The sequence below is a fragment of the Heptranchias perlo genome, chromosome 33 (genome assembly GCF_035084215.1).
Source record: "Heptranchias perlo isolate sHepPer1 chromosome 33, sHepPer1.hap1, whole genome shotgun sequence".
NCBI classification, from domain to species: domain Eukaryota; kingdom Metazoa; phylum Chordata; class Chondrichthyes; order Hexanchiformes; family Hexanchidae; genus Heptranchias; species Heptranchias perlo.
Window position 1 is genome coordinate 8647320 of NC_090357.1, and position 13410 is coordinate 8660729.

Below are 13410 nucleotides of genomic sequence, written 5' to 3' on the forward strand. Positions count from 1 at the left end.
TGACTGAGGCACCCTAAGCTCAGCAAACTGCACAGAGTGAATTGCAGGATTCTATATGGTGCTGAAGTGACGCATCTCAACAGAGATCTAGCTATATCATTCCATTTTGAAGTGTACACATCATCAAGTATTAGCACTGGCTGTTTACTCCATTAATGCTGCACAAATAGATATCTGTCTGCATTCTAAAATGCCTGCAGTGGTGATATGACCTGTTAACCCAGCCACCTGGATCTGACACATTGCACAGGAGCCTTTATAATTTACTTTTGTAAATGTTTGGAATTTCCCGTCCCCATTTCGACTCGCGGGTTCACTTGTTTGGTGTAATTTTGCGAGTTACAATAATGAACGTGGTTCAGCTAGTGGCTCAGTGCCATCATCTTCCAGTGGGAAGTCACTGTGGAGATGATCTCGCGTCTATGTTCCACACCTCTAGAGATGTTTACAGGCTGGCAGAAGGAGTGAACGCTACACAGCGATGATTGGCTGGTAGCTGGCTACAGTGCAAACTGGGCCGTGTGCCTGAGAGTGGTCAAAAGTCAATTGTTTCCTTTATAACTAGTGGAAATCTACTAGAAAACTGTCTGTTAAAAACAGTCGAGTCCCAACCCAATTTGCCCAAATTGTTTTATTGTGGATCAGGATTTATACATAATAGGAGTGGATGGGAGCAATAGACCGTAAGAGATAGGAGCGGGAGTAGGCCATTCGGCCCCTCGAGCCTGCTCCGCCATTCAGATTCCGTGGTTGGGGTAAGTATAGTAAGAGACCTGCACCCACTGAAGTTCAATAACTGAGAGGTGAAGTCAGTGCTCTACTTAAACAGGAAAGTAGACCTCTTTAAATAAACAATTGCTTTCAATAAATGACTCTTCTGCTGTGACTAGAAATAAGCCCTGTGCATTACTTGGGCCCAAGAATTGTGCTTCATGTTTAAATGGCCTGAATTGCTGGGACATCTTTTAACTTCTGGTAAATTATACCATTGTGGGCTTTTTATTTCTCTCTCTCTGTGTGTGTGTAAAATCTACTCACTGCGACTGAAAATCCTGTCTTATATTACTTAAGAGCAGGACTAGTGTCGCAGAGAGGGCTTTACACAAGAATTGTGGTCTGCAGTGACACTTACCCAGAATTCTAAGGAGAAAATTATGTAGCAACTTGCTTGACCTCCATAAATGAGCTCAGAATATTCCGACTGAACAGTTAAGAAGCATTAAAGAAGGGGAGAGGAGAGGGTTATTTCAATGAAAGGAGTTATTTTCCCGCTTAAAATTTATTTTTCTGTAAGGCTAATAGATCTGAGGTGCCAGAATTTTCTGGTGTACTGTCCTCTGAAGGACTGATGTACACATTGAGTCAATTCTAGTGTGTGAAAGTTGAACATTCAGGGCTGCCTGTATCCCGTTACTGCATCATATGTACCTGAAAACAGTCTGGTTATTAAAAAAAATGTATCTGATTTGCTTGCCCTGTAACAGGTTAAACTAGCAATGGGAAACCTTGACTTTACAGTAGCAGCTGCAATTCTGTTTTTGGACCCACCTTTGTGGATATTTAAATTCTCCAGTCAAATTACTGGAGCTTCCCACTTGTGCTTCTAGCCCCATGTGGCTGATTCAGCTGCCTGTCCTCAATTTAGCACAGTGGAATAGTACCCAAGATATAAAGTGTAAAATACCTGGCCTGGTCTGCCAAGTTAAGATGATGCAGGTTATAACCCTACGTTCAAGATACTGGTTCACCGCAAAAAAATAACTTGTCTAAAGGCTGTGTTTCTATTCTGCTCATTTTGTTAAGCAACGCTGCATTCCAAAAGTTACCCTCCTTCCCTCGCCCCTGACAAAGTTTCATTTTATACATTTTTTTTAATATATGATTAGAAAGAGGTTTCTGGAACATGGGACCATGATGTGTTGACTCTAGGCACACTACATGTACTGAAAAAAAATCACCAAAAGGCTTTTATGAAAATGTTTCCTCTATCCTCATATTTTACTATTCAGATATTGGCATGTATGATCTCTGTAAGATTATGCTTCCAGAAACACATTGTATAGTAATGCTTGATAAAACTCTGTGCAGTAGCCAAACACTTATCTGTTACATGTAAGATTGAAGAAAGCATACAGTACTATTTACTTGTTGTTTGGATGACTTGCTGAATGGTAGTACATATGCTATTTAAAAAAAAAACAAGAATGTGTAGCTGTTATCAGACATTTGAAAGCAATGGTGTGTTGTGCTTAAATGTACTGTAATTTATGCTTAAATGTACTGTAATATTAAAAATAAGAAAGGTTAAAACTTTGCATTGTTTTGGTACGAAAATTCAGTAGTAGGAATTTTTCTTCCTTCCCCACATTTTGTAGTGATGGTGAGTAATGTTCTATTGAGTTACATGGATAGACTGGAGAAGCTGGAATTGTTCTCCTTGGAGCAGAGAAGGTTAAAAGGAGATTTGATAGATAAAATCATGAAGCGTTTAGATAAAGTAAATAAAGAGAAACTGTTCCCATTGGCTGAAGGGTCGAGAACCAGAGGACACAGATTTAAGATGATTAGCAAAAGAACCAAAGGTGACATGAGGAAAATCTTTTTCACACAGCGAGTAGTTATGATCTGGAATGCACTGCTTGAAAGGATGGTGGAAGCAGATTCAATCGTGGCTTTCAAAAAGGAATTGGATAAATCCTTGAAGTGAAAAATATTTGTAGGGGTACGGGGAAAGAGTGGGGAAATGGGACCAACTGGATTGCTCTTACAAAGAGCCGCCACGGGCTCGATGGGCCGAATGGTTAATGCATAGAAAAAGGCCATTCTATGAGCCCCAACACCACCCGCATTCGATACTGTGCAATCGCCAGGAGAATCGGAATGCTTCATTAATATGCACCATTAAAATGTATACAAGCAGTGAACCTCAGGAGTTAAATGAGCTTCTCTTTGGAGACCTTTTAAGGTCACCTAATTGAAGTGTTCAAGATTGTAAAGGGAACTGACAAAATTGATTCAGGCAATTTGTTCACTAGAAATAAAAACAGAAAATGCTGGAAACACTCAGCAGGTCAAGCAGCATCTGTGGCGAGAACAGAGTTAACATTTGAGTTCTGAGGAAAGGTCGTTGACCTGAAACGTTAACTCTGTTTCTCTCTCCACCGATGCTGAGTGTTTCCAGCATTTTCAGTTTTTATTTCAGATTTCCAGCATCGCTGTATTTTGCTTTTGTTCACTAGAATGAAAGGTTCAAATATCAGAGTTAAAAGCTTGGAGTAAAAAAGGAAGTCAGCCAAAGATGTGCGTGAAGTGCAAACATTTTTTTAAAATTTCCCTTAAAGCACAAGTTTTGGTAAAGCTGTCAATGTGCTGTCTCATGAGACTCCACCACCTCAGCTGCTGATGTCAACCACACTGATGTGAGGAAGGGTTGAATGGAGATCAAACCCTTTCCAACATGGAACTCGCTGTGACCTGCTGTCACAACCCCTACCTTTGGCCCTCCCCACCCTGCTTTCACATGGCACGTTTCAGAATGACACTGGTGGAGACTTAGAAGTAGGTCTCCTGACATTTTAGCCTCATGAGTAGCCAAGGGACTGAAACAATAAGGAAATATGTACTTCCCCATCCCAACCCTTGTAAGACATTAAAAAAACCTTAATTGCATGTTTTTTTTTTATAAGAGTAGGACTTCCTGGTGGATTAGTGAGTGACTGCAATACATAGTGTGCTACTGAGCCGTAAAGATCAGGAAGATCCCAAGTCTGATCCCTGGTATGTGCTGAGTTAGTTACTCTCAGCCAGCGTAAAGATGGAATGATGCCACAAATTGCCTCAGTGTCCTTGATCGGAGAAAAATAGGCCAGGGTTCCTGATGCTGGTCAATATTCAGTGACCTCAGGTGAAAAGTATACACCCGTGGGCAGGATGAGACTTAGCTGTGATTGCCCCTGTATGTGGTTATCTAGATGTCCATACTGATAACCCGCACTCACTCTTGAGGTCTTCATTTTTGGTGCAGTACCAGAGGGAAGCTGGCGGCCAAGTTACACAGCGTGCTAATAATCCAGCAGATTGGGGAAGATTGGAGTAAATGGAAAAAAATGAATCATAGAACTTTCACCCATGTTGGTGCTAGCTCCACAGCAGAGCTACCTACCCTAATCCCATTTCCCTGCTCTTTGCCCGTAATGATAGGAAAAGTCCCTCTTTGGATTAAAAATCTCAGTTTTGTCACTACCATTTGTATGTTTTTTTATTCATTCTCAGGATCTGGGCATTGCTGGCAAAGCTGGTATTTATTGCCCTGAGAAGGCGGTCCACATGGTGCTTTGTAGCAATATGATACAACTTAGAAGCTTGCGACGCTATTTCAGAAGGCAGTTAAGCGTCAACCACATTGATGTGGGACTGGAGTCACATATAGGCCAGCAGGGGGTAAGGACAGCAAGTTTCCTTTAGTGAACCAGTTGGGTTTTTACAACAATCCGACAGTTTAATGGTCTGAAACCGATTTTTTAAAAACTGAATTCAAATTCACAAACTACTGTGGTGGGATTAGAACTCACGTTCATGCTGGATTATTAGTCCAAACCTCTGAATTACTAGCCAGTAACATAACCACTACATTAACGTACCCCTACTAGTCCTGTTTACTCTGCAGAATGTGAACCAGTTTAGATTTTATTACTGCCTAATTAGAAAGAAAATTTAAAGAGCTGGGTTGGAGCTGTAACACCTGAGGGATTCAGACGATATCAACAAGAGATTGCAGTGCAGCCTGTATCTCAGCTGTTACTTTATATAATTGGATTGTTTTCCTACTCCAAAAGTAGTTACAGTACCACTTTCCATCACGGCCATTTCTGACAACCTTACAGCAGATCATGTGACAGGGAGAGCTGAGGCACAGGAACATTTGTACTGTTGGGAAACGATAGAAAATCGTGGCACAGAGTCACACCACCAGCCTGCTCCAAATTACATCGAGCACAAGTTAAGGTTACTCAAACTATATGCATTTCAAAATGAATCAAATGCACTTTAAAGATATAGAAAAAAAACAAGAGGATAACTAATGGTGTCTGATCCTACAATATGTGTCAAGGACTTTCATCTCTGCAGACAGCCTATCTGAGACTGGGCGCCTGATGTAAGGAATTGCAATTGAGAAGCTGTTCTCCGTGGCTTTTCACACCAACACAGCATAGAGCTGTATCACCAGAAGGAACCTTGTGTCCATTGGTGCCCTATTTTTGGATTATCAGGGGGTCATGTATCCATCACCTAACCATAATCTCAATCTTGAAAGTGCTTGATGTGTTAGAAATCATAAGAAACATGTTTTACTTTCTGTGATGTAGCATCATCCTGTTACCCCGAAGCCCTAATAAATAATAGTTAATTATGAGTACACGTCTTCGGAATAAAGTAACTACAAAAAATAGAACAATGGTAGACTTTTCTGTGTCCAGCTCCTTTTCACATCTCTCAGGACTGTCTCAAAGCTGTGTTAGATGACCCACTGGAGTGGGTCATCTAACACAGCTTTGATTCCTCCGCCCTGGACAGCGGTTCCCTCCCTTCGCAGCCTTCTGCTGCTCCTTCACCTCTTGGTGTCTACATTCTGATTTTTAAAGCCTTTCTCACAGCCTCCACAGAGGTCAAAAGGTTTCCAACAGCAAGGTGCAAAATGTTCTCTGAATAACCGTGTAACATCTACCCTATTACGGACTCTATCCCACTTATTTAATCTCCCGGGGGAATGTTTCGCAATATTTTTCTCTGGTCCACAAAGATGATCAATTAAACCCCAACAACATCTAGGTGCAATTGAATCTGTTATTCAATCCTATAGCTATTGCTTTCCACTGATGACTGGCAGCACCAGTGTACACATTTTATCCCGAAAGGCTATAAATCAGTTGGTGAAGCATGAGATTGCACTGCAGCAGCTGAATTGCTGCTCCAAGAAATCTGGCTGGGAACCTGCTGTGCTCCCTTCACTAATGTTCTTGGTCCCATTCCTGAAGCTGCTGCTTCGTTCCAGGGTCTGACTCTGTGCTGCAAGCGGCCATTCCTGGTCTTGCAACAAATCAGGAATTCCTGCCAACAGCTTAGAGTCTGATCCTGAAACTCAAGCAGCTTCAGGTAGGATCTGCACCCGATACCAACAGCAAGGAGTACATCAGGTAGGTAGAGTGGCTTCGTGAACTTGGGGAGGGAGGGAGTGCTTCTGTGAACTGGGGAAAGTTGAAGGCGAAGATGCATCCGTTAAGGGTTAAGGGATTCCCCTCGTAAAAAGGGGCGAGTGAGTGCTAAAGTAGGTTTGGGGAAGGGATTGGCCTGCGGAACATGGATAAATTCACATATCCCCTCATTTTTTTACTTCACAATTGATAGATTTTTAATCTAAAAAGATAGAAAAAAGTGTAAAATTAACCAAAAAGCACGCTTTTGTATGTAAAAATTCGAACATGTTTCCAGGGGAACATGTCCCTGGGCCCCCTGGAAACGCACTACCAGTGGGCACGGTGGGGGTGGGGGTCACCATTTGGAATGAGTGTGGACAATTCCAAACATGCCACCTATACTCCTTTTGTCACAAAAAATAAAACCCCACTTGAACGTCTGTGTTGGGAATAATCCTTAACCGCCTTGTGCCAGGTGCAAAAAAAAATAAAAGCACTAAAATTTCCTGCAAAAACTTGTCCTGCTGCAAATTAATAAATGAAGGGGAGGGGGGTGGGGGTGGTGGGGGAATGTCCCTTTCTACTGATGGTTGGAACTGAGCAAAAAAGGGCAGGCTGGCTGATGGGTGACGTCAACCCATCCCAGTCAGTACTTGTTTACAGAGGGCCGCTTGTTGCTGCAGCCCAGAGATCGGGCGTGTGATCAACAAGACTCCATTTATACAGAGAGACCACCGGGGGGAAAGCTCTAGAGGAGAGAGAGAGAGAGAAGCAAAGGTACGAGCCAGGCTGCAATTGACAAGGCAAACATTGAAACAGATCGGATCCATTCACTTCCTGGTTACAGCGCAAGGGCTATTGTATCGGATCAGAGTCCGGCCGCGGGATTGGACGGATAAAATGATACATTCTTCGGCCGATGTAACAGATTTCAAAGGTCCTTCTCTCCACCCATCAGTGCATCTCGTTCCGCTAACCCCCAGCATTTTACCGCTCCTGATGGCTGATGACATGGCTTTCCACAGCCCGGAAGGTTAGGAAATCTCTCTGTGCAGATTGGGCAAGGCGGGGGATTGCTTCAAAACACAACACAACACAAATCGGTTTGCCATGCTGGCGGATTGTTCGACATCGGAAGGCAGGACTATGCGGCGGATCTGGAGTCCGACACGTTCCTGGTCGTGCTGGACGTTTTTAATTAATGTCTTTCTCCTGGGCTCCTTCATGCCTTTGGATAATGGAAGGGGAGCTTTGGGCCAAGATATTATCCAAGTGAAAGGTGCATTCGACTCTGTGTATTTAGTGGTTGTCAATAACAGTGTCCAGAACATATTCGCTTTCAATTACACGGTTTCACGGAACAAGGTAAAAACAAATCTATTTAAATGTTTTAAGTTATTGCAATTCCTAATGTCATCCGTAAGAAAGTTTGTGCAGCCCATCCCCCACTTGTTTGGTAAAGTCACAAGACGTGGACCGATGTTACATTGTGACAGTAACAGCATCGGGGCAGGAAGCGGCTGGGCGGCCCGATCCCAGCACACACTCAATGACAGCCCGGATCCTGCACAGTCCGGACCGAGTCAACTGCAGAGCATTGCAAAAATAATTCCTCTGCAAGCGTTTCATGTCGTTGATTCTCTCATAGATTCTTTTCGGGGGTGCTGTTTAAAACAGCCCTCCTGAAAATATTCAGGCCCTGCTAAATGTTTGAAATATTAAATCAAAACTGTGAACTATGGCTGTGTTTGAAAGCGCTCATTATTTATCATTTTGATATTTTCCATGAGGGTTCGGCTCATTTTCTCCAGTAACCTCATAGGGTGCCACTTTCATGTTAATACAAAGTGATTCTAGGTGCCCGGTGCACCTAATGTAAAAGTAGGTATGAGATCAGTAAGCACACTAAAGTCATGAGATGTGAGACACCTTTCCAGGAGGCTGCTCTCCCACCAGTTTGAGTTCACACCAAGTGCATAAGAAATAGGAGCAGGAGTAGCCCACATGGCCCCTCTAGCCTGTTCAATAAGATCATGGCTGATCTTGTACCTCAACTCCACTTTCCCCGCCCTATCCCCATTTCCCTTGATTCCCTTAGAGTCCAAATATCCATCGATCTCAGTCTTGAATATACTCAACGACTAAGCATCCACAGCCACAAGTGCAGTATAACTCCAATCTTGACCACTTCTGGGCCTGGGGTTTCCTCTACATTTGTGCCCAGAGACACCCAAATAATCTGGGCGCAAACCAATTATGCGGCTTAAAAGATCGCGGAATTTTGGGCGTGAGTTGTCCATGTAACTACAATACGCCTACGTCTCCTCGATCTTTTACGTCCATCCATCAAACCCACCGCCCAAGCGAATCTCCGCCCACAAATCTGGCCGCAAAAAAAATGAGGGCAATTTGAAGAGCCTTCCCGAATCGGTGGAATCTCGCCATGTCAACCTGGGGGCGTGGCCAGTTTTGTGGGCGGTGCCTGATCAGGGCGAATTGAATCTTAAACCAGCGTAAAAGATCGTAAGTGGTTTTTGGCCGTAATTCATTTACGTTTAAAATTCCTCGATCTTTTGCGCTGGTTCGGCCGACTTCTCTGGGATTGCGCTCATATTACTGAGGTAAACGAGTGGAAACTCTACCCCAATGTGCCTGATGTGCATGAATGATGGTGAAATGAGTTGAAACATGTAATTTTAAGACTCAGAGAAGATATATACTGGTGTGGGTTTGGCGTTTCCTTTGCCCCCGATCGTTTACGCTGATTTACGCCCATTTTAAGTTTGGCCGTATTATAATGAGATTGGAAGGATACTTGGGTATAACTTGACATCAGCAAAATGGGCGCATCTTTGGGTGCAATTTCTGGTGCAACAATGAGGAAACTCCAGGCCCTGGTGTTTGGCCACTCTGTGTACAGTAAAATAGGGTTTACATCCGGCTCACACCGGAGCGTTGTAAAGCGATTGGTTACTGATTGAACGAATCTGCCAGGACACAGTACAGAATAAAGCAGTTCTGTTGTACAGGGCTAGGAATTCAGTGGAAATGAGGCAAGAGAACTGCTGAAGAGGTAAAAATAAAAAGAGTCAGTCTTGGGAATCTGAACTAAAAATAGTAAATGCTGAAAGTGCATGGCAGAATTGGTAAATTCACCTTTTTATGTGATAGCATTTTTTTGCTAGTTTGCTCTACTGTTATGGTTCCGAAGTGTTCCCTCTAAACCTATTCTGTACCATTTCTTACATTAATTTCTGAGGTCTCCTCTTAGTCTTGTAAAGTTTAATAGTTCAAATTTTTTCCAGTGTTTCCTCTTAACTTGATGCCTCTGTTTTTCACATGTGCACAAAATGGAAAATGTGACCTCACCCAAATTTATCTTCTTTCATGTATGTGAAGATCTCATTTTTGAATTGCAAAGAAACCTAAGTTTTAAACAAGGAACGTTTTTCACAGATAAATGGGCAGTGCAGAAGCCATTGAGTATTGTTCCCGCAGGTTGGAAAAATGGTCTTGGTTTGCTGCCCATATCTTCACCAAAACCAATCCAACAAACACTCTGTTTGATAACAGTGTTTCGTCTTCACTCTGATGAGCTTACTGCAGTTGGCAGAGCTTGAGATGAGGAGATGGCATATGGCTAATTTTGCAATCACCAAAATTTTTACCACCATCTATTTATAATCACCAAAGCTCTACCAATATTTATTTATAAACACCCTCACTGTGCTATTGCTTCTTGTTATGATCATGCTGGAGCTGGTGTGCATCAAAGCACAACATTCGCACAATACCTGTTGACCCCATCTGCTTCCCCCTCCCTTCCAAGCATTTAAGGGGTGGCCAAGATGCATACATGAGGGAGAAGGGAATAGAGGGATACGGGAGCAAGGTGGGAGAGTTAATTAGAGTGGGATGAGGTTCGTGGAGTATAAACACAGACATAGACCGGTTGGGTCTGATGGCCTGTTTCTGTGCTATAAATTCAATGTAATTATGTGATTCCATGTAACGCCCTTACTTTGAACCATTGTGACGGATCTGTTCCTGGATGGAAAAGGGGCTCACCACTTTCTGGTTCAGCTATTCAGAGTTCACTTTGCCACTTTGCTTCCTGAACAAAGACATGATGAGAAGATTAAAAATGGCTTCAGATAACTGGAATATTCTAAAATTCAAGCCCACACACAAGTCCTGCGATTTTTAAAATAGAAGCCTATTTTTTTCCCACTTAGTTCCGATTTTTATGACGTGGAGGCATTAGTCTCGCTCAGAAATTGGCCATTTCAAAGGCCGCATTCCCACGATGTTGTTAATTAGGGATAAAAGACAGCAATTCTCCCATTTTTCATTAAAAAAGGAATAATTCTCTCCCCACTTATGTCAATAGACACTGCCCAGAGACAGAGCCAGGGGCCAATCATCTGCAACTTAGCATCATGAATACTGGACTGGTCCCATCTCATTGCTCCGCTCAATTGATTTGCAAAACCTGTTGAATGAAATCATTGCCTCTCTCCAAATTCCTATTCCTCCCTATGGTTACTGCCTTAATCCTTGGCGAGTTGCCCTTCAAGTAAAAATTAAAGTTTAACTGCAGAATACTGTGAATTAAGACATGGTTTATTTTGCGAGTCACTAATTTGTGATTGAACAGTTAAAGGAATTTTATTTTTAAGTTGACATTAAAATCTTGTATTTTGAAAGCTGCATTCGATACTTAAGAGGATAATAGAGGCAAGTGAACCAAATGGTTGAAGTGGATGGTCACAGTTTCACAAAGCAAGTAGAATATATTTTAATCTGTAACTGGGTGTTATAGCAGCTCTCGGGTGGAATACAGGAGTGTCCATGTTTTTTTCTTCCAGCAGCCACTTAGGTACACACCGGGAAACCTCACAGGCCACATATAAAGTTTAACTGCGTGTTCCCATTAATATATATATAACTCAGTCTGTAGGTACTAATGGATCTTGGTGATCTAATTAGGATTTATCCACTAATGAGACAACAATGCTGATAACAGCCCTTTCCAAACATCCAGGCTCGGAGCATTCGAACAGGGTAAGCCATTGAGTAAGAACTATACTTGTCAGGGCCTGTGGGCCCGCATATGGGCTGTATTATCCCTTTGACCAAGCTTTTAGTCACCCTTCCTAATATCTCCTTCTTTGGCCCGGTGTCAATTTTTGTCCGATTACACTCCTGTGAAGCTCTTTGGGACGTTTTCCTACGTTAAAGGCGCTATATGAATGCAAGTTATTATTGTATAGTTGGACGCCCCAGGACTATGATGTTGTCTAAATTCCTCCATTGGGAGGAACAGCAATTTGGAGAGCGGCAAAGACTTAATTCAGATTTAATTCCAACAATAATCAGATGGGACCAATCCAGTCTTCCTGATGCTAGGTTTCAGGAAATTGGCTCTGTCTCTGGGCAGTGTCTATTGACATGAGTGGGGGCAGGTAATTCCTTTTTTAATGAAAAATGGACGAATTGCTGCCTTTTCTCCTTAGTGTTAACTAAGACCCCATAACAAAATCGTGGGGATGAGGGCTTAGAAATGGGCAACTTCTGAGAACATGATTTTGTTAGCAGGACTAGTGTCCTGAGTAACATTTATCCCTCAACCAACGTCACTAAAATAGATTATCTGGTCATTTATCTGTATATGGGACCTTGCTGTATGCAAATTGATAGCTGCATTTCCCTACATTACAACAGTGGCATCATTTTAAAAGTATTTAATTGGCTGTGAAGTCCTTTGGGGCATCTTGCGGTCATGAAAAACACTGTGTAAATGCAAGTTCTTTCTTTATTTAAAAACTAAATATGAGACATTCAGTATAATCCAGCCTGAAACCTCAGTATACCTCATCCTAGAACCTTAGTATAATTCAAACTGCAATATAATACACCATAAAATTGCAATACAGTACACCTTAAAACCAGAGCAATCCACCTTGCAACTATAGTTCAATATTCTGTAAAACCGCAGTTTAATGCACCCTGAAACCTTGAAGTACATTTTTTATTTGTTTAAATTCAAACTTTTTGTTTTTTTGAAGACAGAGTTACATTATAATTGATTATAAAACCATTTGGGCTGAGGACTACGGGGATCTTTTCATATCTCCACGCTAGTGATCTCAAAAAATGCAAATTATTTGAAAGATATGCTTGTGAATTTGTGGGTGGTATAGTCAGGCTGATCTGTGGAGGTATTGATTGAATCTTGCTGCTGACCAGTGCATTTTCTCATATATATCCGATGTTAAGTTCTAGAACGTGTACGTTGGCAGGTCGTACAGTGGTTGGACTTAGGGTTCATGCCTACAGTTCCTTTTGAGTTAAGCTACCAATTTTAGCCAACTCACCAATGGAGACACCAAGTTAAGCAAACACCTCATTAACTGAGTGGAGGGGTGGGGGTGGGGGTGGGGGTGGGGGGGAACTGTTGGGAACGAGAAAACTGCAGGCTGGTGATAAAGTTGTATGTCAAGGCTTGCCAGCTGGTAAACCAGGCAGTCTCTTGGTCATGAGGGGGAGAAAAGGTAAACATTAAAGAGAACTTAAAAATGAGATTAAAATTCATATTTCAACCTTTTATTTAAAAAAAAAGTTGCATATATTGGTCACAGAAATAATTTGCATAGAGTTCCCTCTCTCCAGCCCCCTTCTATGAGCTCCCTCTCTCCAGCTCCCTCTCTCTTGAACTCCCACTCTCCAGCTCCCTCTCTCTTGCTCCCTCTCTCTTGAGCTCCCTCTCTCCAGCTCCCTCTCTCTCCAGTTCCCTCTCTCTGGCCCCCCTCTCTGAGCTCCCTCTTTCTTGAGCTCCCTCTCTCCAGCTCCCTCTCTCTTGAGTTCCCTCTCTCTAGCTCCCTCTCTCCAGCTCCCTCTCTCTGGCTCCCCTCTCTGAGCTTCCTCTCTCTTGAGCTCCCTCTCTCCCGTTCCCTCTCTCTTGAACTCCCACTCTCCAGCTCCCTCTCTCTCCAGTTCCCTCTCTCTGGCCCCCCTCTCTGAGCTCCCTCTCTCTTGAGCTCCCTCTCTCTAGCTCTCCTCTCTCTGGCTCTAGCCTCCAGCCGGAAAGAGGGCGCTGCTCTCTTCAGCTCCCTCTTTCCAGCTCCTCTTTCCCCAACTCCTGATCTGCAGATTCTCTCTTCAGTTTTCTCTGACCAGTTCCCAGTTTCATCCCCCTCCTTCCCCAGCCCCTGGT

General features: G+C 42.8%; 1 protein-coding gene across 1 annotated transcript in view; it reads left to right on the forward strand.

Annotated features, from left to right (window-relative positions):
• Window positions 1–6865: 6865 nt before the first annotated feature.
• sidt2 (SID1 transmembrane family, member 2) overlaps window positions 6866–13410 on the forward strand; it is a 63986-nt gene continuing 57441 nt past the window's right edge. The window contains exon 1 of the mRNA XM_067970954.1: window positions 6866–7559. Within this exon, the coding sequence (XP_067827055.1) occupies window positions 7305–7559 (255 nt within the window). The 5' untranslated portion in view covers window positions 6866–7304. The remainder of the gene's footprint in view (window positions 7560–13410) is intronic.